We start from the raw sequence: 25,310 nt of genomic DNA, 5'->3' as shown, positions 1-25,310 counted from the left end.
GGTCCGGACCAGGCCAAAGCTAGGAATCTGGAACTTCACCTGGGTCTCCCACGTGGGTGCAGGGACTCAAGCATTTGAATTGGGAGCTGGATTGGAAATGGAGCCCCTGGGATCCAAACTAGCACCCATATGGGATGCCAGAGTTCCAGGCACTGGATTAACCTGCTATAGACAATACCAACACTCATAAGATAGGATTCTATGTGAGGTCACATTTTAACCAAACAGACTTTTTCTTCAGTCAGTTTTCTTCCTTCTGTCTCTTTCTTTCTTCTTTTTCTTTTATAAGGAAAAGCCTTGAAAAAAATTTCTTCTTGGGAAAGAAATAGTTTCCTTATTACTAAGTAATATGCTTATTACTAAGTAAAAGCTCGTTTCCTTGAAATTGAAGTTTTTCTCAAAACCACAAGAGGGAGCCCATAGACCTTAATAAAAGAACAAAAAACTTAAGCTTCAAAAAAAAAAAAAAAAAAAAAAAAAAGGAGGAAAGGAAATATTTAGCATTCCTAACCACCTAACTTAAGTTTTTTTCCCCCTTTAGCTTTTAATTGAATATTTCAAAGTACTGAACTCATTTTCTCCTGACAGTAACTTTCTTTTGTTCTACATGCATTTCCCTGTAGCAGGTTGCAGCAGTTTTACATTGCTCATTTTTGTAGAGAATCAAGATATTCCCTCTTCTAGTTAAAATTCAAAATATATTTACAAATTTTTAATGTATTTATTTGATTTATTTTAAAGAAAAACACACAGAGAAAGAGATAGAAAGAAAGAAACAGATAGGGAGAGATCTCTCATCTGCTGGTTCACTACCCAAATACCAGCAACAGCCAGGCCTGGGCTGGGATCCAAGTAATTGAACCACCTTTGTTGCCTCCCAGGATGCATGATAACAGATAACTGGAATGGAGAGGGAAACTGGGATGAGAACTCAACCACTCCAACATGGGACATGAGCATCCCAAGCAGCATTGTAACTGCTATGCCAAACACCTAGCCCAAAGTTCTAAATATTAACAGTGGAAAAATAGTTGAGTGACCTACTACTTCTATCACAGACATTAATCAATTCCAGATTAAACAATCCCTATAACAGTGGTTACCAGGTAAAGACTTTGTTACTTAGTCCTTCCCTTATTTGGAAACATGCTCTTTATTTTACATCTAAGAGAAGTAAATTCAGAGAACATTAAGTGCAATTAAAATGTTCAGCTATCAACAGGTATCTAGTAAAAGATTGTACTCCAGATTTATAGTACCTTTCATCCTCTCAAATGACTTTTTTTTTTTTTTTTTTTTTGGACAGGCAGAGTTAGACAGTGAGAGAGAGACAGAGGGAAAGGTCTTCCTTCCGTTGGTTCACCCCCCAAATGGCTGCTACAGCCGGTGCACCGCACTGATCCAAAGCCAGGAGCCAGTTGCTTCTCTTGATCTCCCACGCGGGTGCAGGGCCCAAGGACTTGGGCCATCCTCCACTGCACTCCCGGGCCACAGCAGAGGGCTGGACTGGAAGAGGAGCAACCAAGACAGAATCCAGTGCCCCAACCAGGACTAGAACCCGGGGTGCCGGTGCCGCAGGCGGAGGATTAGCCAAGTGAGTTGCAGCGCCGGCTTCAAATGACTATTAACATATAGATGAAAATTACCCAAGAAATAAAAAGTAAATGCACTTCTTTCATCAGTAACAACTGCCATCTATTCCATGACGGCTTCTAAATAAATGCCATGTGAACTAAACATTTAGCTAAAGAAAAGGGTATGAGGTGATATGTATAGAATGTACTTCCCATCTGACAGACTGATTTGATACTCGCTCTAATAGGATAAGTGGAGGCAGGGAGGACAGACACATGGCACAGCTTCCTCTTTTGCTCCTCCTATGGTAAGGCAGCATTTATGGTATGTGCAAAATACATAATGTACATTATTCCCTACACACATGCAAATGAATACACATGTGGCAATTGCAAATGTACTTGAACCATATTTCAAAGCTGTATGGCTAAAAAACCAATAAAAGGTGACTCTAATTACTAGCTGTCATTTTACTTGGTGGTATTCTTTAAAATAGGCTCACCTTCTCAAGGTCAGCCTTGTTTTGTTTATGTGTAGTTTTATTCTTGCCCAACTTAACACAACCTGAAAGGCACTCTCATTGCTTTAACATAGCACTGTGAAAGGCTAAAGAAGCTGCTATGATATCCAGTAACTCCTCTGGATTCCAAAGCTTTATTCTGTCTTTCTAGAGTTTCAAAGTATGGGAAAACTTCTGGGTTTTAACAAACAAAGAATATGACTTGAAAATTCAAAGCAATAGGCTGAAAGAAAATTATTTCCATAGCTCTAGAAATGCAGATCATATATATATGTTATGTGTCATATGCAAATTATATACAAAACATGCATTATATTAAGATTTGTTAGGGATAAATAATAGGCAAGTGACCATATAGCTAGCTATTTAATACTGTACTGTCTGTATTCATAGATTTACACCAAGTTGTTATTTTTTTTTAAATTATTTATTTACTTGAAAGGCAGAGTTACAGAGAGGCAGAGGCAGAGAGAGAAATCATCCATCCACTGGTTCACTCCCCAAACGGCCACAATGGCTGGAGCTGGGCCTATTCGAAGCCAGGAGCCAAGAGCCTCCTGTGGGTCTCCCAAGCGGGTACAGGGCCCCAAGAACCTGGGCCATCTTCTGCTGCTTTCCCAGGCCAAGACAGAGAGCTGGATCAGAAGTAGAGCAACCAGGACTCGAACCAGCGCCCCTATGGGATGCCAGCATTGCAGGCAGTGGATTTACCCACTATGCCACAGCGTCACCCTGGTATAGCTATCTTTTAAATAAACCTCTAAGTCATCAATGGATCTACATTGAACAGACATCCAATTCTAAGCTTGTTTGGTACAACACAATTTCTAACCATATTCTAAAGGAAGATGATATGTAATAAATGTTTCATAAATTTAGAATGACAGAGAGAGAGCTCTTTCTCACAAGATGAGAGAATTAAAAAACAGGAAATGAGAGGTACCAGGGAGAGGAGAAACACGAAGGAGGCACATATCAGACAGACAGAGAAAGAAAAAATACCCAGATAGACAGGTGAAGATAAGGGAGACAGAGACCATGGTAGGGAGACCCCAAGGGAGAAATGGATTGGGAACAGGTGGGTAACTATAGAATGGACTGCAGTGATTGGCATGGATTGACAGCAGTACGCACCAATCAGGGAGATGAGTTAAAATCTCCAAAACAGGCTGTCTCATCAGGCATTCTACTGAGGTTACAGACATCACTATTTCAGTTGAAGCAGCAGCTTATATACCCCCTCTGTCTACTTCTCCAAAAGATTTCCCACCTCCACTGCCTTCCAATACTGTTTAGGAGTAGGCAGCTTAGAGCACGCCAGAATATCTTGCTGGGGAGCAATTAATTTTGTGAGTGCCTACTTTGGTCAGGCACAGACCTAGCATGGCATTTAGTGTAAGCTATCACAATGAATCTACAGAAAGAAAAGCCAAAGTCCTTGCCATGACTGAATGGAAGATTTTCGTAGGAGGCCTAGGCCCCACGTTAACAGCAATACTGAGGTGCTGTATTAACATGCTAATGTCAGCCAATGAGAAATGTCAATTTACTATTCATCTCTACTTGAACCTGAGGAAATAAAAATCCAGTTGCTCACTACCCAAATATGGATACTCCAAATGACAAATTAACAGTGCCGAGATTTACATCCTGTGCTTAGCAGCCAGTGACCCAGGTTCAAATTCTGCTTCTGTTCCTGACCTGCTATTTGATATTAAGCAAGTTTTCTAACCTCTGTAAAGCTTGCTATCCCATTTGAAAAGTGGTGGTTATTATTACTGTTCTCACAGGGTTTTCTAAGATTTAACTGAGATAAAGTAGGTGAAACACAGGACTTGCTACGGAAGTGATCAATAAGCGATAGCTGCTATGATTACTAACATTAAAATGTTCTAGAATTACTGCATTCCCACTCCACAGTTTGGACAGTGAAGTTAGTTTTCAATTATCCTGTCAATTTCCAGGACCCCAGTGTTACCAGACTGTAATGCAAATCTGGGCACCGGAATCAGGGGGCCTGAAGGGCTCAGGTTACCAATTATTATCCTTGGGGTGTTTGTTTTCCCCCAGGGTCAATATCTGGAGACATTTTTGATTGTCACACCTGGGAGAAAAGGGTGCTTCTGGCATCTAGGTGCAGATGACAACAATGCTGCCGAACATCCCTCAGTGGACAGACAGCCCCCTATGACGGACTTGCCCATCCCAGATGTCAACAGTGCCACAGCTGGGAGACTGTCCTAGTGGTGGTTTAGGCTCTTTGTGTTCATGGCTGTTATTTGCTGAAACTACCGAAAGGAAGTTTGATCAAAAGAATGTGGCTTTTTAATTACAAACTGGTCTCTAAGCCAGGCTTGATTTAAGAAAGGATTCTGTGGTTCCTCTCCTGGGTTTAGAGAAATTCCACCATCTATAAAGTTAACATCATAATGAGGTCAACGTAACACTTCTGGAGCTAAGAAAGAAGACATCTGCTGCTAGCATGCATATTTTGCAAGTTTGCTGGGGTTTCATCCAGCACGTTCAGCTGACAGACAAGATGTCACCTGCAGAGCGTGGGCTGCACGGTGGACAGGCGAAAGCCACAGTGTAATTGGGACAGATAGAGCAAAAGGCGATGCGCCTCTGTCTGTGTGCCAGTCGAGGGCTGAACTGAGCTCCTCAATGTTCTGCTCCACCAAAATGAATATTTTTCCAAGTAAGTGATTATTGTAAAATGTTATCATTTTTTTCCTCTCTGGACAGCCCTCTTCTCTGAATATCAATTGAGCACTGTTAACACAAGCAAACTGGAACTTTTATTCTTTGTTTGTGATGGTACAAGAGGGCCCTTGTGCTCTCAGAACAGTTATTTCTAGACTTCAATTCCCTTAGGATAGTTTCCTTGCAATGCATTCCTTCCATTTTATTTTTTAAAAAATAGTTAACTTGGAATAAAGCATTTCAGAGAATAAAATAAAAGGAAAAAATGCCTAACATGAAGAGTATTAAAATTTAAATCTTACCATGGGGGAAAAATGAAACTATTAATATGTTATAGTGGTTTGTTATTTAACTTTCACCACTGAAATCCAGGTTTGTCAAGAATAAGGCTAGTTACAAACATTTAGGGAACACTTACCAGAGGCAAACTTTTTCTGTATGCTTTTTGTACAATAATCCATAATTCTCACATTAATTCTCTTATGGTAGATGCTATTATTATCCATTTTACAGACAAACTGAGGCAGAGGTCACTGACTAACTCAGGATTATGCACTCAGATGACTGGTTCTGAGTCTGTGTTCCTACCAACCAAGTCTTTCCCTAAATAGCAAAATGCAGAAGTAGTTTTTGTGTAACAAGTTTCCGATGAGGCCACATTTAGCCTTTTTCAGCATGGGACTAAGTCAGAGAAATGGTTGCTGGGATAAAGTCAGTGATTTTTTTAAGGCGCCTGCAGGGTACTCCTCTCCCAGCTGGGGATTAATTCAGTCCTGCGCAGGAGATCTTTCATGAGAATTTCCCTGAAACAACCTCTCTGGTCCTGAATTATGCCTCTCCAGGCAAAGCCAAAGATGATCTACCTCTTCCAGACTGTTATAAGCTCCAGGCAGACAGGAAGCATACCCGATCTACCCATGCATCCCTAGCTCCTCACTCAGTGCTGGCCATATATCAAGTTTTAAATAAATGCTACATCAATCTTACAAAGAGTTCAGAAATAATCAGATAATGAAGGAAGAAGACCTCATTGCTAATGTGAGCTGAGAGGAGACCTGGGTCATGACAACCATCTTCAGAAAGGTTGTTGTCATGTAGAAAAGTTCTCCATGAAGCAACCTGGGATTCCTGAAATTTACAGAGAGACTCAGTATAAAATGTAATATAATTCTAATTAGGCCATGACACATTATAGGTGCTCAATGAATATCAAATGATAAAGAAATTGATATTACAATTGACAGATCACATTTAGTAACTTAAATGATGTTAAGTACAACATCTAATATCAAATGTTATACATACTTTTATCAGGTGAGATAACCATATGAAGTAGGTATAATTAATAGCCTCATTTTATAGATGGGGAAGCTAAGGACTTGAAGAAGCTAAATAACATGAGAGGTCACAGAGAACATAGCAGTCTTTGGATCTGAACCCAGGACAGGTCACAAATCTCCAAATCCTAACCATGGTGTTACCATGTTTCTGTAGTGAGCCAGGGATAGTCCTTTATTGGAGGCTTCCAAGAAGCTGGGTGCCTGTTTTTTTGTTTGTTTGTTTGTTTGTGGGTGGGTGGGGAATATGAAGGATAGCAAGAGGAAGTTAATGAATACAGTAGTAGGTTGGATTGGATGACTTAAAAAATCCTCACATTTGGGGCAGAAGAACCAATGACTTTATGAAATTATGTCAATTCCACATTCCTCCTGAGTAATCAAGCAAAATGACCACCATCACAGCAAAGTTCTTTGAGATGTCTGGGCCATTCTAATTAATGCTAGTAGGGCAGTGAAACACGTCTTTGAGTCTACCTGTAAATTCCCTAGCATATGGTCCCCCAAGTGTTTTGCTCATGTTCGTCCTAGGATCTGACAGCTGACAAGGATAGTCGGCCTCACGGGACCCACTAAAATGGAAGCAAAAGGGCTTCATGGAAGCCAACCAAGGGTTCAGTGAGAGTGGGGAGAGTTTGGCGTGGAAACGTTTATCAGCATGGCAGAACACTTGGATCGTCACAAGCCAGGAGGTGCATTTACATGGGTGGAAGTAGACAGAGTCTAAATCTCCAAGAAGCTTGAAGTTTCAAGGGTGCGGGTGACGGTGGGGTGGGGTTTCACACCTCATGAGAGTTCAAGGTGTTTTGGCACAGCAGATAAAGCCACCCCTTGCAATGCTGGCATCCCATATGGGCACCAGTTCATGTCCTGGTTGCTCCACTTCTGATCCAGCTCCCTGCTAATGGCCTAGGAAAATCATCCAAGTGTTTGGACACCTGCCACCCACATATGAATGTCCTGGATGAAGCTCCTGGCTCCGGATTTGGACCTGGCCCACGCTGATTACTGCAGCCATCTGTCTCCCTCTCCCTCTCTCTCTGTAATTCTGACTTTCAAAATAATTTTTTTTCCAAGATGGAAAAGAAAAGAAACTGCTATCAATGAAAACTGTTTACTGAGGATTTTTGTGTAAATAAGTAAGGGTTAATAAGTTGTTCCCTGGCTGAGGGAATTTATTTTTAGAAGTTAGCTTTAAAAAATTTTTTTTGCTGCACAAAAAACCACCTAATGTAATATTTACCAGCTTCACCATTTTTAAGCATACAGATCAGTAGTGCTAAAGTATACATGTTCACATTGTTGTGAAATTGACCTATAGAATTTTTCATCTTGCAAATCTGAAACTCCATACCCATTAAACAACTGCTTCCCTTTCTGCCCTTCTCCTCAACAGACATTAGTCTTTTAAACACTAGTTAAATTCAAAGACCTACTGTACAGGCAGGGCTCTGACACATCCAAGCTTTACTGTTTATGCAAGACTATCTATTGAAGCAAGAATGAACAATGCAGACAAAGCTCCAAACAATAGATAAACATAAGTAACATATAAAAGTAAATATGATGACCACTGGTTTAAGAACTAAAATTTAAGAAGAGTGACTCCAATATCCCTCCATTACTGGGAAGTATTAATAACTTCCTCTAAAAAATGTCATTAACTGGGGCCGAAGTCATGGCGTAGCAGGTAAAGCCACTGCCTGCAATGCCAGCATCCCATATGGGTGGCAGTTTGTATACTGGCTGCTCCAGCTGTGATCCAGCTCCCTACTGATGGCCTGAGAAAAGCAGTGGAGGATGGTCCAAGTGCTTGGGCCCCTGTACCCACATGGGAGACCTGGAAAAACCTCCTGGCTTCAGCCTGGTTCAGCCTTGGCTGTTGTGGCCATATGGGGAGTGAACCAACGGATGGAAGATCTTTCTCTCTCTTTCCTTCCCTCTCTGTACCTCTGACTTTCAAATAAATAAATAATTTCTTTTTTTTTTTAACAAAAGATGGCATTAACTGGGGCAGGCATTTGGTACAGTGGTAAGGATACCACTTGAGACTTCTACATCCCATATCAGACTTGTTCTGGCTCGGCTACTAATCTCATTTCCAGTTGCAGGTAATGGCTCAAGTGCTTGGATCTCTGCCACCTATGTAGGAGACCCAGACTGAATTCCTGGCTCCTAGTTTTGGCCTGGCCTAGCCCTGCAGGTTGCAGGCATTTTGGGAGTCAACCAAGTGATGGGAGCTCTCTCTGTCTGACGTGTCTCTTTCTGTTTGCCTTTCCAATAAAATAAATGAAAATTCAAAAATAAAACTCCATTAACCCTTTTCAGGCCAAACAGTGCATCATTGTGAGCCACTATGACCCAGAGTAGTTCCTTAGTTGCAGTAAACTAAGTTAGGCATTAGATGTCAGAGAACCGGGAGACCAAACCTTCAACTGAAAGTGCACTTGCAGTCCAGGGAACACAGAGCTTCATCATGGTGTTTGAACTCATGAAAGATTCCTAATTTCTGATGTCAATGTCACTTATTTGTGATCCTGAGATTCTCTACTTTATTATCAATAAATTTCTCAATGAGTTACTTGTTAACATGAAAGTTCAGGAACAAGGGAGAACACTGATAATTATCTCAATTTTCTTGGAACAAAAAAGTCCTAAATACCGTATTTGCCATTTGCAAGGCAGGATCCATCAAACCCAGGATTTCTTCATTATAACTTGATTCCAGACTAATGATGTCATCAATTACATCATCCATCTATAGGAAAATGGGCAATGGAAGAGTCAGAAATAAGCCAAAACTCTGTAATGCAACACAAATAAAGATCCACAGTCCTTTCTTACCCAGTGCAAAAATCCTCTTTTGTTAGATTCTAAAAAGCAACTAGCCTCTTCCCACTCAGAATATTATTGAAGATCATTAACACCAGTGGGTGATGGGAATGATGCTTGCAGCCGGCATTACTGAGTGATTACCAGGTGGCAAGCACTGGGCTTGGGGATTTTCATGGGCTAGGTTATTGACCCTGACAATAACTCAATCAGAGTAGGCACTGTTATTATAATAGCCATTTTCCAAGTGAGATAAATGACAAACAGCTTACTGAAAGTTACATTTCAACAAAGGGTTGGAGCCACAATTTGACCATGCTCTCAGACACTGTGCCAAACCACATCTTAAATGACAGTTGCCACTCCCTTTATTCCCTGAAGACAACACTCTGTTCTCTTCACACATCCTTCTTGGAGAAGGAAACACAAATGGGAATTCAGCTCCTTGGTTTCACAGGGGTGAATGGACACTGTGGCTCTCAGGCCACTGGCTAGTCCTCACTGATTTCACAGTGACTGTAAAATCAGTTTCTCCTTGTACAGCTGCCAATGTGCTTGGTACTCCCTGAGGAGCAAACCAGGACGAGGTTAGCATTACAGCCATGGAGCTGACATTCCCACTAGATCAATTTTATTCCTGAAGTATCAAAACATCAGTTATGAGAATAAACAACAGTGATTACATGTGCGTTGCAGCAGTTGCAAGAACCAGTCTGTGAAAACATGTATTCGTAAACACCTGATGTATTGGAGCTAGCTGGCCTGTCTGTGCTTGGGTCACAGTGTTTCACAGGGACACAGTGTAATCTCAGACCTCAGGGGGATGCTCCTAGGTATCTTTCTGCCACTCCCATTACAGTGAGAGGCTAGAACATTATGGGGCTTGGGTTGGATCCTGGGTTCTCCCACTTTAAAAACCTCAGTGCACCAATCTGTAAGATGAGATTAGTAACAGTTACTGCCTTAATAGATTTTTGTGAGATTTTAGGACAAATCATATGAAGTGCTCACAATGCCAGGAATATAGTAAACACTGAAAAAAGGAGTGCTGTTAAGTGATCTCTTATACAAATAATTGACAGCCAGTTGAAATAACTGCTAGCACTCCTTGTTACTGTCCACTTCTAGGTATACGAGTTTTACTTATTTTTATGAGATGGTTTTGTAACTGAGTTGGTAAATAGGCAAATAGGTCAAGGGACTTATAAACAACCGTTTTTTGGTAGATTTTTCATTTTATTTGTAAGAAAATAAAAATTAGTGGGCTTGATGTGATAACACTTCAAAAAATTCTTTTCTTGTATGACAAAAGATATAAACTGATAACAGGAAATACAGAAAAGCAAAAAATAATTTTTGTTGCTTATATTCTTGTATATATTTATATACATGCATAAATAGCTAAACAGATTTAACATAATTTGTGTATCCATTAAGCAGGATGTTAAAGAAGAACCTTTAATTACTTGGAAAAATATTTCTTAAGTCAAATTAAAAAAGCAGATTCCAAAATATAGGTTCTATGATATTCTATTTATAAAATATATACAGATCACACCTCTCCCTTGGTTATACTAGTAGCCTATGAAAATTGCCACCTTGCAAATAACATACATTGATGATGATATGTAAATGAAATATAGCATTACCATTACACATTACTTATTAAAATTTATATATTTTAAGCACTTTTCAAATATTTAAAAGAATTTAGAGCAAAGCCACATTTTCAGTTTAATTTCCCTATATTATTTAATCGTGAGATGCTATGAAGAAAAGTGGCCCTATTCACGGATTTCTTATTTAAAAAAAAAATTCAATGGAAGGGGAAAAAAAAACCTTAAGTCATCAAGAAGGTGTGATCAGCTACAAATATAGATTCTCATTATAAAGTGTTACATCCTCAGCCTACCAAGTCATTCAGTACCTGCATACACGATGCTCGCGAATGTGTGTTCATACTTGGGCACTCGCTCTCCGCTCTGTTTTGCTCTTCAAACTTATAAAATCCCTGCAAAAACACAAGCACAAACAGCCCATGACATGGATCTGCAGATGACTCTGTATTGACACGTTCAAATGAGGCTGATGGCAAAGCAACAAGATGAACTAAGCTTTCAAACACATGGAATCCAACCAGAGAGGAAACAATGAAGGGTAACTGGTGTCAGATTATCTTGCTAAATGACAAATATGGACAGAGAAAAAGAGTGTCTGGTTTGGGCATCGTGGAGAACAGTCAGTTCCTCTAGAAACTAAAATCAACTGAGCTTTGGAAAATTCACCCCTTATCTCATGTAAAGATTTCAGGGCACAGTAAAACTCTATTAAAATGAGGCTCATTGTCTCATAACCTGGAAATAATAGGTATTAAGCCACAACTCTCCTCTCAGGTATTTTTACATTCTAAATTTTGAGGCAATAATGAGCTTAAAGATATGTTTGAGTCTTGTCTCCAATCCAGCCTTTACACAAGCACATTGAATGGGGCAGTGGCAAGTTTATTATGAAACTGAATATATCCAGTAATGAAACCTTTGCTTCTCTTAAATTCTGGTGTGCTATATTATTCAGGTCCATCAACACACATTCTGTGCTTTGCTTTTCTTTTTTTCTAACTTAGTGGGAAATAAAAATAATATTCCAGACATTCACAACAAGCGGAGCTTCTACACCGCCTGTCCCACACCTTTTCTATTTTCGCTTTTCTTTTTCCACCTCCCCTTCTCCTCTCCCTGTATTTTCACTGCTTTTTAAACTGAAAGGCATGGGAGAGAAGGGATCACTCAGTTAGCAAAGGAGAAACAAATGGAGAAAGTTCCCACTCCACAGGGAACAAGAGGGTCTCTTTGATATGCAGTAAACCCAATAACCCAGTGATGGGACAAGAGGCTAGAATGCAGCAGCCACGTTGGCAAAAGGGAAAAAAAAAGGCTGGTGACAAGTGGCCCCATGGACAAATCAGACTCCACAGTTAGGGGTGGGAATAATCCAACAGACAGTTACTTAGTGTAAGAAAACAGGAGAGGAGAGGAGACATGAATTACCTCTTTTTCACAGTTGGAGTTAAGTGTGAGCATAGCCATGGGGCTGTTGGGTGCGCTGCTCCCCGGCACTGGTGGCATGACATGATCGCCAGGCTGGTTTGGACATGGCAAGCTCAGGACTTGGTTGGCATGTTTATTTGCTAAAGTGGTAGAAAGGTACTGCTTTACCTGCTGCCTTTGGGCTTGCTGTATGTGGTACTTGGTGGGGTTTTCAAGGTGGGTCTGCACCTGAACATAGCCACGGAGGGAAAAGAAGACAGTGTCGTTATTTTTTAGTGGCAGACAGCTCTTCTTCCAGGCACAAGCATGAAACTGACCAGTCGGGCAGCAGAATAAAGTAGGAAGCCCTTATTGTGTACCAGCCGCTGTTCTAACAGATTTTCATATTACTGAAGTTCACAATCTAACATGTAGGATTTGCGGTAGTACTTTTTTATGTCCCTGCTAATTAACCACACATCTCTTTGAAACCTTCTGCCTTTCTTCTCATGTCGAATAATTAAAAGTTTTAAACTATCTGTAGGGCAAAAATTTCCCCAACACACCTGAAAGGATGTATTAAGATCAAAACAATAACCTAGGAGAAGCAACGTAACTCAACTTATTTCACCTTCCTTGGCAAACAGAACAGCTTTCTGTTAAACAACATATATACCCCAAAAAACTCCTTACGAACCAACAGTAAAATGGTTGTAGAAAATAAACAGAAGTGTTCCAATGATTAAATCAAACAGTTGTGGATTAATTCCTCCCACTTTCATTTGGACATGATTTTTCAACATTTTAATTAAGAAAGAAATCAATGTAAAAAGTAATTCCAGATTAAGCAGTTCTTTCAAATGCATTAACACTCATAATGTGTGTTTCAAAAACATGACCATTAATGGAGCCACCAGGACATTTTTTCTCCTTTCCTATAAACATTAACACCAACTTAGAATTGCTTGCCTCCACTCTGCCTCCCACATGTCTATGGTATTCAATTTTAAAGTCACTTTTTTTTTCTTGATAAATGTAATTTAATCTTATGAACTACAAATAAGCTGATAGAACACAGCCACACACTAGCAATAAAGCATCTTGCTAACATGTACTTTGTTCAAAACTACATTGAGTTATCTCTTATGGCATCAAACAACAAATAGTATTAAAGAGAAGATCTCTAGTTATTGAGAACAGAATGCTTATAACAATAGCATAACAAAAGTGTATTAGTCTATTCATTGCATGATAGTTCAGATGCTAAATAGGAATAAGAATGAAGCTCACCTGATAGTGGTTATATTCTAGCATTTCCAGCATAACAATGTTTAAGGTGGCCCCAATCCAGCGAGAAACAGTAGACTATTCCTCTCTCTACTTTCTATAATTCCAGTTTGAAGACTGGCATAGAGAAGGCACTATAAACAAGGTATCCTGAGACACCACCGGAAACTTTATCACAGCAGCCCTGCTTATAATAACCTAAGCTAATTAGTTATGCATGTAAAAAAAAATCCATTCCCACAAGGGGCTTTTTTTTTTTTTTTTGGAAGCCTTTCGAGTTTGGTCTTAAATACGGGTATCAATTTTTCCCCCTGGCTTGACGTCATGCTTTTTTTTTCATAAATATAAAAGAATCTTTTTAAGTGATGAGCTATCAAAGTCAAACTCACTGTCAGATCAAGGCCAATTCACTATTCATCTTTAGTTCCAGTAGTATTAATAGACAATGGTATTTCTCTTTCAGCAATAGGTTAAGAGCTGGATGCCCCTTTAAAGGAGACATTGCCTAAAAGCTACCATTACACGAGATTTTTCTTATAGCTAAATAACGCTGCCATTTCTGACTGCAGAAGACTGTGTTTTGGTACAGAAGAGACTCTGTGATGAACCTGCAAGTTCAACAGACACATCATGCATCTGGGGCTCCATGTGTACCTCATTCCTAGCTCGGTAGATGTGTAACTTGCCTACTGACCTCATATCAGAAAGTGGGAAGCTATCCTAAATGGAGTATGAAATACACAATGTGCAACAGAACTGCAAACATATTTGTGTGAAAATATGAAATTCTTATTAAAATCTGCTAATAATTCTTGGGGCTAGAAAAGAATGAATTATCAGGTACATAACAGCTATATTTAATATATTTATTCATTTTACTATTGACTATCATTAAGTGCTAAACAATGTGTAAGTCCCAAAATATATTTGTGAACAAATCTGTTTCCTGTGTGTTTTACATAAGTGAGGTAAGGCAAAAGAAGAAATGAAGCACCCAAATATATATCTAAAAAGTATGATAGCATGGGGAGATGACATTTTAGGCATAAAAATTTGGCATTCAATAATTTTATCAAAATGCCCAGGATAAGGAAGTCCTCTAGATCAAAAATCTGAAATTGCTTCAAATGACTGATCTAACATGCACACAGAGGTTTACAGAGACATTTTAAGTGCCATAAAGGGTCCAGACACGATAATGATGAGGACAATAGACATTACTAAAATAAACATAAAATGAGGGCAGTGAGTGCAATGTGCTGATTTCACTATTATGCTTAAAAAAGAAAAGACTGCACATTTAAAAATAAATGTTAATTCAGTGGCAGATTCTTATTCTTTAATGAATCAGAATTTCATGCTTTAGTAAGGAAGGAAGGAAGCAACTTGCTCTCCAACAGTTCCGTCACTTAGGACTTTACTATATCCAGGTTAGGGTAAGCAGAATGGGATGCCTTTCGCTCTTTTACTGTTTTTAGTTTCTGAGTAGGTTGAAAGCAGATGGCCTATAATTGCTGCACAGCAGATAGAACATCTCCAGCTGTTTCTACACCAAGCACCCCAACTAACATAAATGAGAGACTCGCGATGCAGGGGAAGGCAATAGGAGCAGTACCTACGGCAAATTAGAAGACACACCTCACATCTCAACAAAAGCTGCAGCTGATTCTGGCCAGGTGGGAAAACCAATGTAGTCCACCCATTTTTCAAGGAAAGCTGGCAATCTGAACTTTTTTTTTTTTTTTAATTCAACAGAGAAAGACAGACAGACAGGGATCCACACCATCCGCTGGCCAACTCCCCAAATACAGGACATAACTAGGGCAGGGCCCAAGATTGGAGCCAGGAGCAGGCTTAATCATGTGGAGGGCAGGGGCCCAACCACTTTATACATCACTTACTGCCCCTCAGGCACACTGGCAGGAAGCTGGAGTCAGGAGCTGAAACTGGGAATCAAACCCAGGTTCTCCAATGTGGGCAGCAGATGTCTTAACACGAGTCTTAACTGCAAGGCCAAATGCCTATCACTGAACTTCTTTTTGAAATAAAATGCTCTAAGTTTACAAAATTGACACCCATTTGTCATATTTTTCACATAGTACAGGTCAAATCAAACTAGAACATGGTCTCTGCCCATGTGTATCATCTTCAAATTTACAATCCCTGGGGGATGGCCTAGGTTCCATGGAGAAGTTCCTCTTCTGAGAGGTTAGTGTCCAAATCCAGACATTTCCTAGTTCTTCTTTGAGTGACCATGAGCCTCACAACACACTCAGCAGAGCAGTTAGGAACTTGAAACCTGGGTTCAAATTCTGGCCTTGCAACTTATTACTCGTGTGACTTTCTGAAAGTAATTAACTTCTCCAGGCCTTCACTTCTCATGTATTCAATGAGAATGATAATTAAGCCTGCAGTGTATCCAGAAATAAATGAGATCAGCTCCCCAACAGGGTTAGCAAAATACCTGAAACAGTAGTCCTTATACTTTTGGTCTGAGGATTCTTTGAAAATCTTCAATTTTTTTGTGTTTATGTGAGTTATGTTTATTAGTATTTGCCACACTAGGAATCAATATGAAGAAATACTGAAAACCCAAGAATATACACTAGCACATATGTCACTGGGGTTCAGAAAGATAACATTAATGTGCCAGGTAGATTTTGAAAAACTCTACTGTATACTCATGAAATGAGCATGAAAAAGGAAAATAATGTCTAAGTATTGTCCCAAAAATAGATTTAACCTGGTAGTACCTCTGCAAGGGTCTTGAAGACCCCCAGGGCCTCCTGATTACACTTCCAGAATCACTGATCTAGAGGCTGGTAGATCTCTGGCTTAGAAGTTGGCACTGTCATCACCACTGTGGATGGGTAGCTATGACAGAACCTCTATGTATCTTGCTTCCCTCATCTAGAAGATGCTGGAAAAAGACATTAACCTGCCCCAACACCTTCATAGCATTTTAAGGCTCTGCAGCCCTTTGACAATTTCAAAAGCCAAATAAATGTAATTTTCTATCTTCAACTATCCTAACTTACCAATTTTTAAATAACCAACAAGCATGCAAGTAAAACTATCTATACCAAATTAAAGAGGACAGAAACATCGTCGTGAGTTCCTGATTATTTTGGCATGTTTTAATCTTCAGATCAACTACCCATGTTAAAGGATCCAGATAACAAAAGATGAATATTGCTGAGCAGTTGAAGCACAGGCCACAAAACAAAGCTAAGATGCTTTCTCCGCCATTACAATACAGTATTTACTGCTATAATTTAAGTTTCAAAGAAAATTATATTAGCCATTTAATTAAAGTACAAAACTCCAAAGGCTTTGAGATTTTTTTTTTTTTGTTACTACTTCTATCTTTTTGCCTTTTCCTTTCTTCACTCAGACCTTGAAGTGACAGCAAAAGAACTGGAACAGAACACTTCCAGGATGACAGTGGCAGGTTATTTTCCATCAGTTTCATTCTAAAGAGATCCTGGGGCACACCTCTTTGGATAAGATGGTGGTTGTAGATACTGGTGTTAACTTTGCTGACAACAGAATTCACTGGGGTGGAGGAAGGGCCCACTTGGACTTCCACATGCTGTCCTACTTCATTGACTATTTATAGACAAGAATTTGAATAAAATTGAGGGAAGATTTTCATAGTCCTTTTAGCTTATAATGGATATAATTATTTTAACTCATTGACAAAGTCTTTGAATTTCTTATCTTGTGTTCAGAGGATACATTATGTTCTTTTGCCCAGTAAGTCTGAAGAAAACTAAAGGGAGTCTCATTCAATCAACTGATATCCACCACCATTACTACACAATGATCCTTTCTGTACTATGTTTAAAATTATTTTCATTTTATATGAAGGCAGAGACATAGAACCTAGGCACTCCGATATGGAATGTGGGATCTCAAGCAGTGGCTTAACTGCTTGCCAAATACCTACTCTATCCTGTTTTTTAAAGTGGCATTGTATAATCCCTGGGGAAGGTGGTGGTAAAACAGAGTGAACAAACTTTCTCAAATGAAGTAGGGAAAATTTTGTATAGAGCGATATTTGGTAAGTATTAAGGTTCTTTCCAGTTGCACAAATACAATGTTGCCACAGAAGTAAACATAAGCCCAGGACATATGTTCTAGAACACTTAATCTTGTTTTCTGTACAATCTGTACAAAGGTATCCCTACCCAAAAATAAAAACAAGGATATGAATCCTGATCTAATGGAGGGGAATCAAAATCAGATGCAAACAAACGAAAAGGTCCTTAAGGAAGGTTAGAAGTGAACTAAGATTGATACGCCCAAAGTGTTTTCTCTGTATCAGGGCACTGCCCATCAGACCAGCTTGGTTTGCTGTCATTTTTGTAGGTCTATAATCTAAGAATGGATTTTGCATTTTTAAATAGTTGAAAAAAATCAAGGGACGAATGATATTTCACTGTATAAGAAAACTGTATACAATTTAAAGCTCAATGTCAATAAATTTTTATTGGAACACAGTCACACCCTTAGCTTACATACTGTCCATGCTGCTTCCTTGCTACAACACAGGAGCTGAATACTAGCAACAAGCCATATGGCCCCCAAAAGCCTAAAATATCTGTTCTTTGGACTTTCCTAGGAAACGCTGACCCCTTTCCTCTTGCTCCAAGAACAGTGGGAAAACTCCTTATTCCATGTTCTTAACACGGCTTCCAATTCAGCACTCTTGCTTGGTTTTCCTCCTACCTTCATTTTTTAGTCTCTTTTGCTAGTTTGCTCGTCTTCTCCCTCTCGTATGTATGTATGTATGTATGTATGTAAGAGGTAGAGTTACAGACAGAGAGAGAGACAGAGAGAAAGGTCTTCCATCAGCTGCTTTACTCCCCACATGACAACGGACGGAGCTGGGTTGATCTAAAGCCAGGATCCAGGAGCTTCTTCCAGGTCTCCCACATGGATACAAGAGCACAAGTACTTGGATCATCTACTGCTTTCCCAGCCATAAGCAGAGAGCTGGATTGGGAGAGGAGCAGCTGGGACATGAACTGGAGCCCATATGGGATGCTAGTGTCGCAGGAATAGGCTTGGCATATTAGGCCATAGCGCTGGCCCCTCTCCTTCTCTTAAATGTTAGAGGACCTCACCTCTCCAAGAGTGATTTCATCTACCTACAGTATCTACAGTCCCAGCTCTGGCAGTCTACTAACCCAGTCTCCTGGATTAGCTCAGCCCAGACTTCTCTGAGCTCCAGACTCATCTCTGCTGGTCTACTCAACAGCACCAATTGGAGGGCTGCAGGCAGCATGTTCACCAACATCTCCAAGTCAGTTCCTCCCACAGTCTTCTCCAACTTAATAGCTACCTATTTTTCTGTTAGGTTGAAACATATGAAATTGCCATTCTTATAGGTCAAAAAATGGTCTCCAGGGACCAGCATTGTGGCGTGGCACATTAAGCTACCCCCTGCAATGCCAGAATCCCATATGAGTGCTGGTTTGAGTCCCAGCTTCTCTACTTCTAATACAACTCCCTGTTAATGCACCTGTGAAAGCAGTGGAAGATGCCCCTAGTGCTGGGGTCTCTGCACCCAAGTCAGAGACCTAGATGGAGTTCCATGCTCTTGGTTTTGGCCTAGCCGAGCCCTGGCTATTGCATCCATTTGGGCAGTGAACCAGGGTATAGAGGATCTCCTTCTTTGTCTCTCCCTCCTTCCCTGTTGCTCTGCTTTTCAAATAAATAAATACATCTTTTTAAAAAATGGTCTCCATACATTTTGGACTGGTTGCTTATTCCAAATCTTGGCCATCTGTGACTCCTTTCTTGCTCTCATAATCTATAGCCAATCCACCAAGAAGTATTGCTTTCATCTTCAAAATATGTACAGAATCTGATTAATTTTCACCCTCTACTGTTACTATCTGATCCAAGCCATCATTATTTCTCACTTAGGTGATTGATAACTTCCTGACTTTAGTACTTGCTTCTTAATTTGCCCTCATACAGTCTATTTTCAATACAGTGAATAGAGAGATCCTTGCAATATATGTCAGATCATATCACTTCTTTACAAAATACGAAATAAATAAATAAAACTCTGCAATGGCTTCATACTTATCTTTGAAAAAAATAACTTAACAATGGTTTGTAAATGCCTATTTCAATGCTACTCACAATGCTTAACAGAAATGCAAATTCTTGGGAGCCAATCCAAAGCTAATGATCAGGGTCTTTGGGTATGAAGCTCAGAAATCTGTGTTGGGGGCAGGTATTGTGACACAGCAGATTAAGCCACTGCTTGGGAGGCCCACATCCCAGATCAGGTGCAGGTTTGAGTCCCAGCTTCTCTGTGCTTCTGATCCAGCTTCCTGCTAATGTGCTTGGGAGACAGTAGGTGGTGGCTAAAGTACTTGGGTTCCTGCTACCTATATGAGGGACCCTGATGGAGTGCCTGGCTCCTGGTTTTGGTCGAGCCCAACCCCAACTGTTCTAGGCATTTGGGAAGTGACCCAGCTGATGGAAGATCTCTGCTGTCTCCCTCTCTATCACTCTGCCTTTCAAATAAATAAATATTTATATATGTACTCATATATAAATATTTATGAACATTTTTAGGGGAAAAATCAATGCTAACCCATTTGTTCTCCAGGTGGATTTTTTTTTAAAAAGATTTATTTATTTATTTGAAAGGCAGAATTACAGAGAGGCAGAGAGAGAGAGATATCTGCCATCCATTGGTTCACTCCTCGAATGGCTGCAATGGCCAGAGCTGGGCCCATCTGATGGCAGGTGCCAGGAGCTTCTTCCAGGTCTCCTATGTGGGTACAGGGGCCTCAGGACTTGAGCTGTCTTCCACTGGTTTTCCAGCGGGAGGTGGATCAGAAGTGGAGCCACTGCGACTCGAACTAGTGCCCATATAGGATGCTGGTACTGCAAGCAGCAGCTTTCCCCATATGTCACAGAGCTGGCCCCTCCAGGTGGATTTTCATGCCCTCCAAAGTTTGAGAACTCCTGCATACTCAAGCACTCTTTGCCAGGATCATTATAATTTGACTGTCTTAAGGACTTGTTCAGTTCCTCTTTGTATTCAACACAATCTGGCACATAGTAGGGAATCAGCAAATATTCACTCAGTGAACAGATGGAGCCAGTATCGCTGAGGCCTGAGGCAGATAGAAGGATAGAATCAAAGAACAAGGGGCCAGCCTGCACAGGTATAGGGGTTGTAGGCCTCTGCAAATTTCCTGAGAAAAGCAAGATGTGGCAGTCCTTCACTCTTCCTGTTCAGTTCAGAAACTCTGGATGGAATTCAGCCTGCCGTCCAGGCAAAAGGTTCACAGCCTGCCACCCTGCTCCAAGAGATGAAGCTTCCTTTTCTCCCAGGGTCTCCCCAGAAACTGCCAGCTCTGATGGCTCTCTTGGAGATGCTGCAGGTCTTAAACACATAGCCAGAAGCCTGACAATTTGCCTTAATTTCTTGCTGCAGATCCCTCAACAAGTCACAGCCAAAGCAAAGGTCCCCAGACTGTTAGCCCATGGGCCCAGGCCACAGGTATCTCTTATTGTCCTATACAGTATTTCATAGTCTAGGAGTCGGTCACCAAAAATTAAAACTTGGAAGTCTTCACAACAAAATCTGGATTTCCTGTTTCTCTGGATAAATTATAAGATCTAGCAACATCAAAGTGCATCCTAGTGGGTGAGCAGCCATTAAGGGTTGGGAAGTAGCTTCCCCTTTGAAAGAGGCACTTATGTTTCCGTTTACCACATTCCCAGCACTGTTTATTCTCACACCGACATCTAGCCTGCTTCATTCAGTAACCTGCCTGATTTCTGAGGCCATTTAAATTTGCAAACCTGGGTCCCCGCAATTGTGGCCCAGCAGGTAAAGCTGCTGCCTGCAAAACTGTATCCCATGTGAATAGCAGTTTGAGGCCCAGCTGCTCTACTTCGGATCTAACTCCCTGGGAAGGCAGAAGATGGACCCAGATGGAGTTTCAGGCTCCTAGTTTTGGCCTGTCCTGGCCCGGCTGTTGCAGCCATTTGGAGAATGAACCAGGGGATCGATTCCCTCTCTCTCTCTCTCTCTCCCTCTCCCTCACACTCCCTTGCTCTCTCCCTCTTTCTCTTTCTGTAACTCTGCATTTCAAACAAATAAATGAATTTTGAAAAAAAAAATTGCAATCCCTGCCTTATCCTTTCACATGCCAAATCCCTGAATATGCCTCCAAATCTGGTGGTAATAAAAGTGTGCTCAGAAAGCCATGTTAAATAAACAATGTCATAGGAGAAAATAAGATTAATAGGTGGAACTTTAACATGAGAAATAAAACAGATATGAATCTTTAAAAGGTAAATATATATCCATCCAGCAACTATACTTTTCAAGAACTTTTCTAAGCAGATCATCAGATACAGGGGCAAAGAGTCAGGTACAAGGACATCAGCACACTGTCTTAACCAAGAGCAGGCATACTACTATCCTAAAGCATATTCTGCCTGTTTTGTCAAAAAATTTTTATTGGAATATAATCATGCCCATTCACGTATGTAGACTAGGAAGCTTTCAAGCTGTAATTGTCTGAGAGTAGAGTTGAGTAACAGACCTTATAGTTCCCCAAACCCTAAACTATTTACTATCTGGTCATTTACACAGAATACATTTTCCACCATCAAATTCTAATAATAACAAATTGGAAACAAATATCTAACAACAGTCACTGGATGAACTGTTAGGTAGCCATATAGTTCAGGTTTCCCAGCCTCAGCACTCTTGCACTCTTGACATTGGAGCCAGGCAGTTCATTCTGCATGGTGAAGGCTGATCCGCACATTGTAGGAAGTTCAGCAACATCTCTAGCTCACAGCCTAAAGCCTACACCCCCTCCTCCCCGCTCTAGTTGGTACAACCAAAAATGTCTCAAATCACTGCCAAATGCCTTCTGAGAAGGACAAACTATCCCCAGTTGAGAACCACTGCATTTTGATGGATACTAGGCAGCCATTAAATCTAGATTTCATAAAAAATATTTAAGGTGAAAGTTCTTAGTGTTAAGTGAGAACACAAAGTAGGTTTAAAAAAAAGTACGTACACTGCTATCCTAAATTGGTTTTCAAATGTTGTTTATACACAGGTCTAGGGAAAATTAAAAAAACAAAAAGACTCATGATCATTTAGCATTCTTAACAATGATTATCCCTGAATGATGAAATTATGAATGGTTTTTTTTTGTTCTTTTCTATGTTTTCTGTAATGTAAATGGTACTAACTTTATAACTGAAAAACTATAAATTCCATGCAAAAAAAAAAAAAAGAGTCACAGGTCCGAGTAAATAACAATATATTCAGGCAGAATTCCCGCACAAAAAATTTTATGAACAACAAATACATTCATTACATCGTTACACACTGGTGAAATTTGCCTTGCTTCCTTTTTATGTAGAAATATATGATCAGAATAAGAAGACCTTGTTATCTGGGAAATTTTTAGTCTAACATGCAAAGCCAGATAGTTTACATTTGTACAATATTTGGCACATTTTTATGGCTTTGTAAAGGGCTGTGATTACGTGGTTCAGTGGTGCCCTTATAATAGCCCATTGTCAGGACAGAGCAGTTCCTCCCAGCCCCCATGGGAGTTGCAAGGGCAGCATTCCACGTGCTAGAACTTTTCCATGTGCCCCAGTTTAGCACTGCCTCAGAGTCGCAGACGTCTTTTTGTTTGAGCATTTCCCCCCTAAAATGCCCTCATTGTTTGCAGTTGATCGGGTATTAGAGATCATTATGGCACAGGCAGCTCAACTTCTTTTCATAAGGCTCTGCACTCTTAAGAAACTGGCAGTGGTCAAGTTTGTCAGCGATGAAAACATTGCCCTGGGCCTTATCAAAAGGTCACTCAGACAGCCCCCCACCAAAGAGGAGAGCTCAAGGCTCCTGGTTTGAAGGTCAATCCACATGAGCTGAAAACAGGCGAAAAGCTGCCTCCCCCTAAAAACACAGACTTCAGGATCTATGTCATGAGACTGAGGGGTCCCTCTTGGTTTCTGAGGAACTGCGTCGTCTTGGGCAAGTCCTAAGATTTGCTTTATTAATTGTGAGATGATGAAATTCCACATGGGAATGAAACCCTCCCAGGAACAACAGCAGGGCACTGTGCTGAGAACCTTCCATACAGGCCCCCATTTACCAGGCCCACACTCTGCCAATACTGCCAAACACTCCTCTGGCCAGTACAGCAAAGTCCCAGATACCATAAACATTGTAATGAAGTTGGGAAAGCAGAAACAAAGTAACAAAAAATAAGAAATAAGCATCTCCATACGGTGACAAATACAATGCAAACAGAACAAAGAAACTGCAGGGAGAGAAGGCTCCTGTCTCTGGGGGTGACACTCTGGCTGGAACGTGGGAAGATGACAAGAAGCCACTATGGTGAGTCCAGAAAACGAGCTAAGATCCTGAAGTGGGAATCAGCTCGGTACACTGAAGGCACAAGAGTGAGCAACCATCCCAAGGCCAGTGTAGGGCCTGAGATAGGTACTGGGGCAAGATGTGGGAGAACTTCAGAGGCCTGTGAAAGGAATGGAGCTTTTCTTTTCTGCTACTTGGAATGAGGCTTTGGAAAATTTTTAACAGAAAAGTGACACAATTTGATGGCTTTTTTTTTTTTTTTTTTTTGACAGGTAGAGTGGATAGTGAGAGAAAGAGACAGAGAGATAGGTCTTCCTTTTTGCCGTTGGTTCACCCTCCAATGGCCGCTGTGGCCGGCACATCGTGCTGATCCAAAGCCAGGAGCCAGGTGCTTCTCCTGGTCTCCCATGCGGGTGCAGGGCCCAAGAACCTGGGCCATCCTCCACTGCCTTCCCGGGCCATAGCAGAGAGCTGGCCTGGAAGAGGGGCAACTGGGATAGAATCCGGTGCCCCAACCGGGACTAGAACCCGGTGTGCCGGCGCCGCAAGGCAGAGGATTAGCCTGTTGAGCCACGGCGCCAGCCTTGATGGCTGTTTTGATTACATCACACTGGGGCTGATGTGGACAGGAAGTGAGAGTGGACACAGGAGTCCATGCAGCCATACATACAAGGGCATTGCAAAAAGTTGGCCCTGGAATGGAACTAAGAGGTGACATTACTTGTGGTGCAACAGTATTATGAAATCTGTGCATAGTTTTTACATAATATGCATTTTCCATGAACTTTTTGAAGACTCTTCCTATGAGAGAACAGGATGCCTTGGACAGAAATGTTAAGATGCACTTGGATATGAGATACATGCCACCAGACAGTGTCTCTGGCTTCTTGGCTTGCATCAGATCCAATTTTAAAACAGCACATAAGGATCGGTATTCAGTTTCATGGTCAAGACACCACTGAGGATGCCTGAATCCTAGTTCATAATGCATGAGTTAGATTCCCAGCACTGACTCTTTTTTTTTTTTTTTTTTTTGACAGGCAGAGTGGACAGTGAGAGAGAGAGACAGAAAGGTCTTCCTTTTTGCCGTTGGTTCACCCTTCAATGGCCGCTGCGGCCGGCGCACCACGCTGATCCGAAGCCAGGAGCCAGGTGCTTCTCCTGCTCTCCCATGCGGGTGCAGGGCCCAAGCACTTGGGCCATCCTCCACTGCCTTCCCGGGCCACAGCAGAGAGCTGGACAGGAAGAGGAGTGACCGGGACAGAATCTGGGACCCCGACCGGGAGTAGAACCCGGTGTGCCAGCAACACAGGCGAGGATTAGCCTATTGAGCTGTGGCGCCGGCCCCCAGCACTGACTCTTGATTCCAGCTTCCCAGTAATGCAGATCCTGCGAGGCAGCAGTGAAGCCTCAAGGCTCAAATAACTGGGTTCCTGCCACCAACAGGGAAGACCCAGATTGAATTCCCAGACTCTTGGCGTTGTTCCTGGCCCAGCCTTGACCATTTTGGGCATTTGGGGAATGAATCAGTGGATGGGAACCTTCTCTACCTTTTACTCTGTTTCTGACATTAAAAATGTAAAGAAGAAAAATAAAAGCAGCTAATACTTTAAAGGACTTTCATATACAATGCTGAG

At 41.0% G+C, this 25,310-nt stretch overlaps 1 protein-coding gene across 12 annotated transcripts in view; it reads right to left on the bottom strand.

Moving 5' to 3' along the window:
- The window catches only part of MITF (melanocyte inducing transcription factor), a 246,326-nt gene that overhangs the window by 22,026 nt on the left and 198,990 nt on the right, over window positions 1-25,310 (bottom strand). For 9 of the 12 annotated variants that reach the window (XM_062201249.1, XM_062201251.1, XM_062201250.1 and 6 more), the window contains 3 exons: window positions 12,015-12,242; window positions 10,895-10,978; window positions 8,798-8,893 (listed from right to left, as the gene is read on the bottom strand). In XM_062201249.1, coding sequence (XP_062057233.1) covers window positions 8,798-8,893; window positions 10,895-10,978; window positions 12,015-12,242 — 408 coding nt within the window. The remainder of the gene's footprint in view (window positions 1-8,797; window positions 8,894-10,894; window positions 10,979-12,014; window positions 12,243-25,310) is intronic. The other 3 variants (XM_062201257.1, XM_062201258.1, XM_062201260.1) reach the window with 1 other exon arrangement.

The sequence above is a fragment of the Lepus europaeus genome, chromosome 9 (assembly GCF_033115175.1).
Source record: "Lepus europaeus isolate LE1 chromosome 9, mLepTim1.pri, whole genome shotgun sequence".
Taxonomy (NCBI): domain Eukaryota; kingdom Metazoa; phylum Chordata; class Mammalia; order Lagomorpha; family Leporidae; genus Lepus; species Lepus europaeus.
The sequence above is the reverse complement of the archived record's forward strand: the minus strand, read 5'-3'. Positions and strand labels throughout refer to the sequence as shown.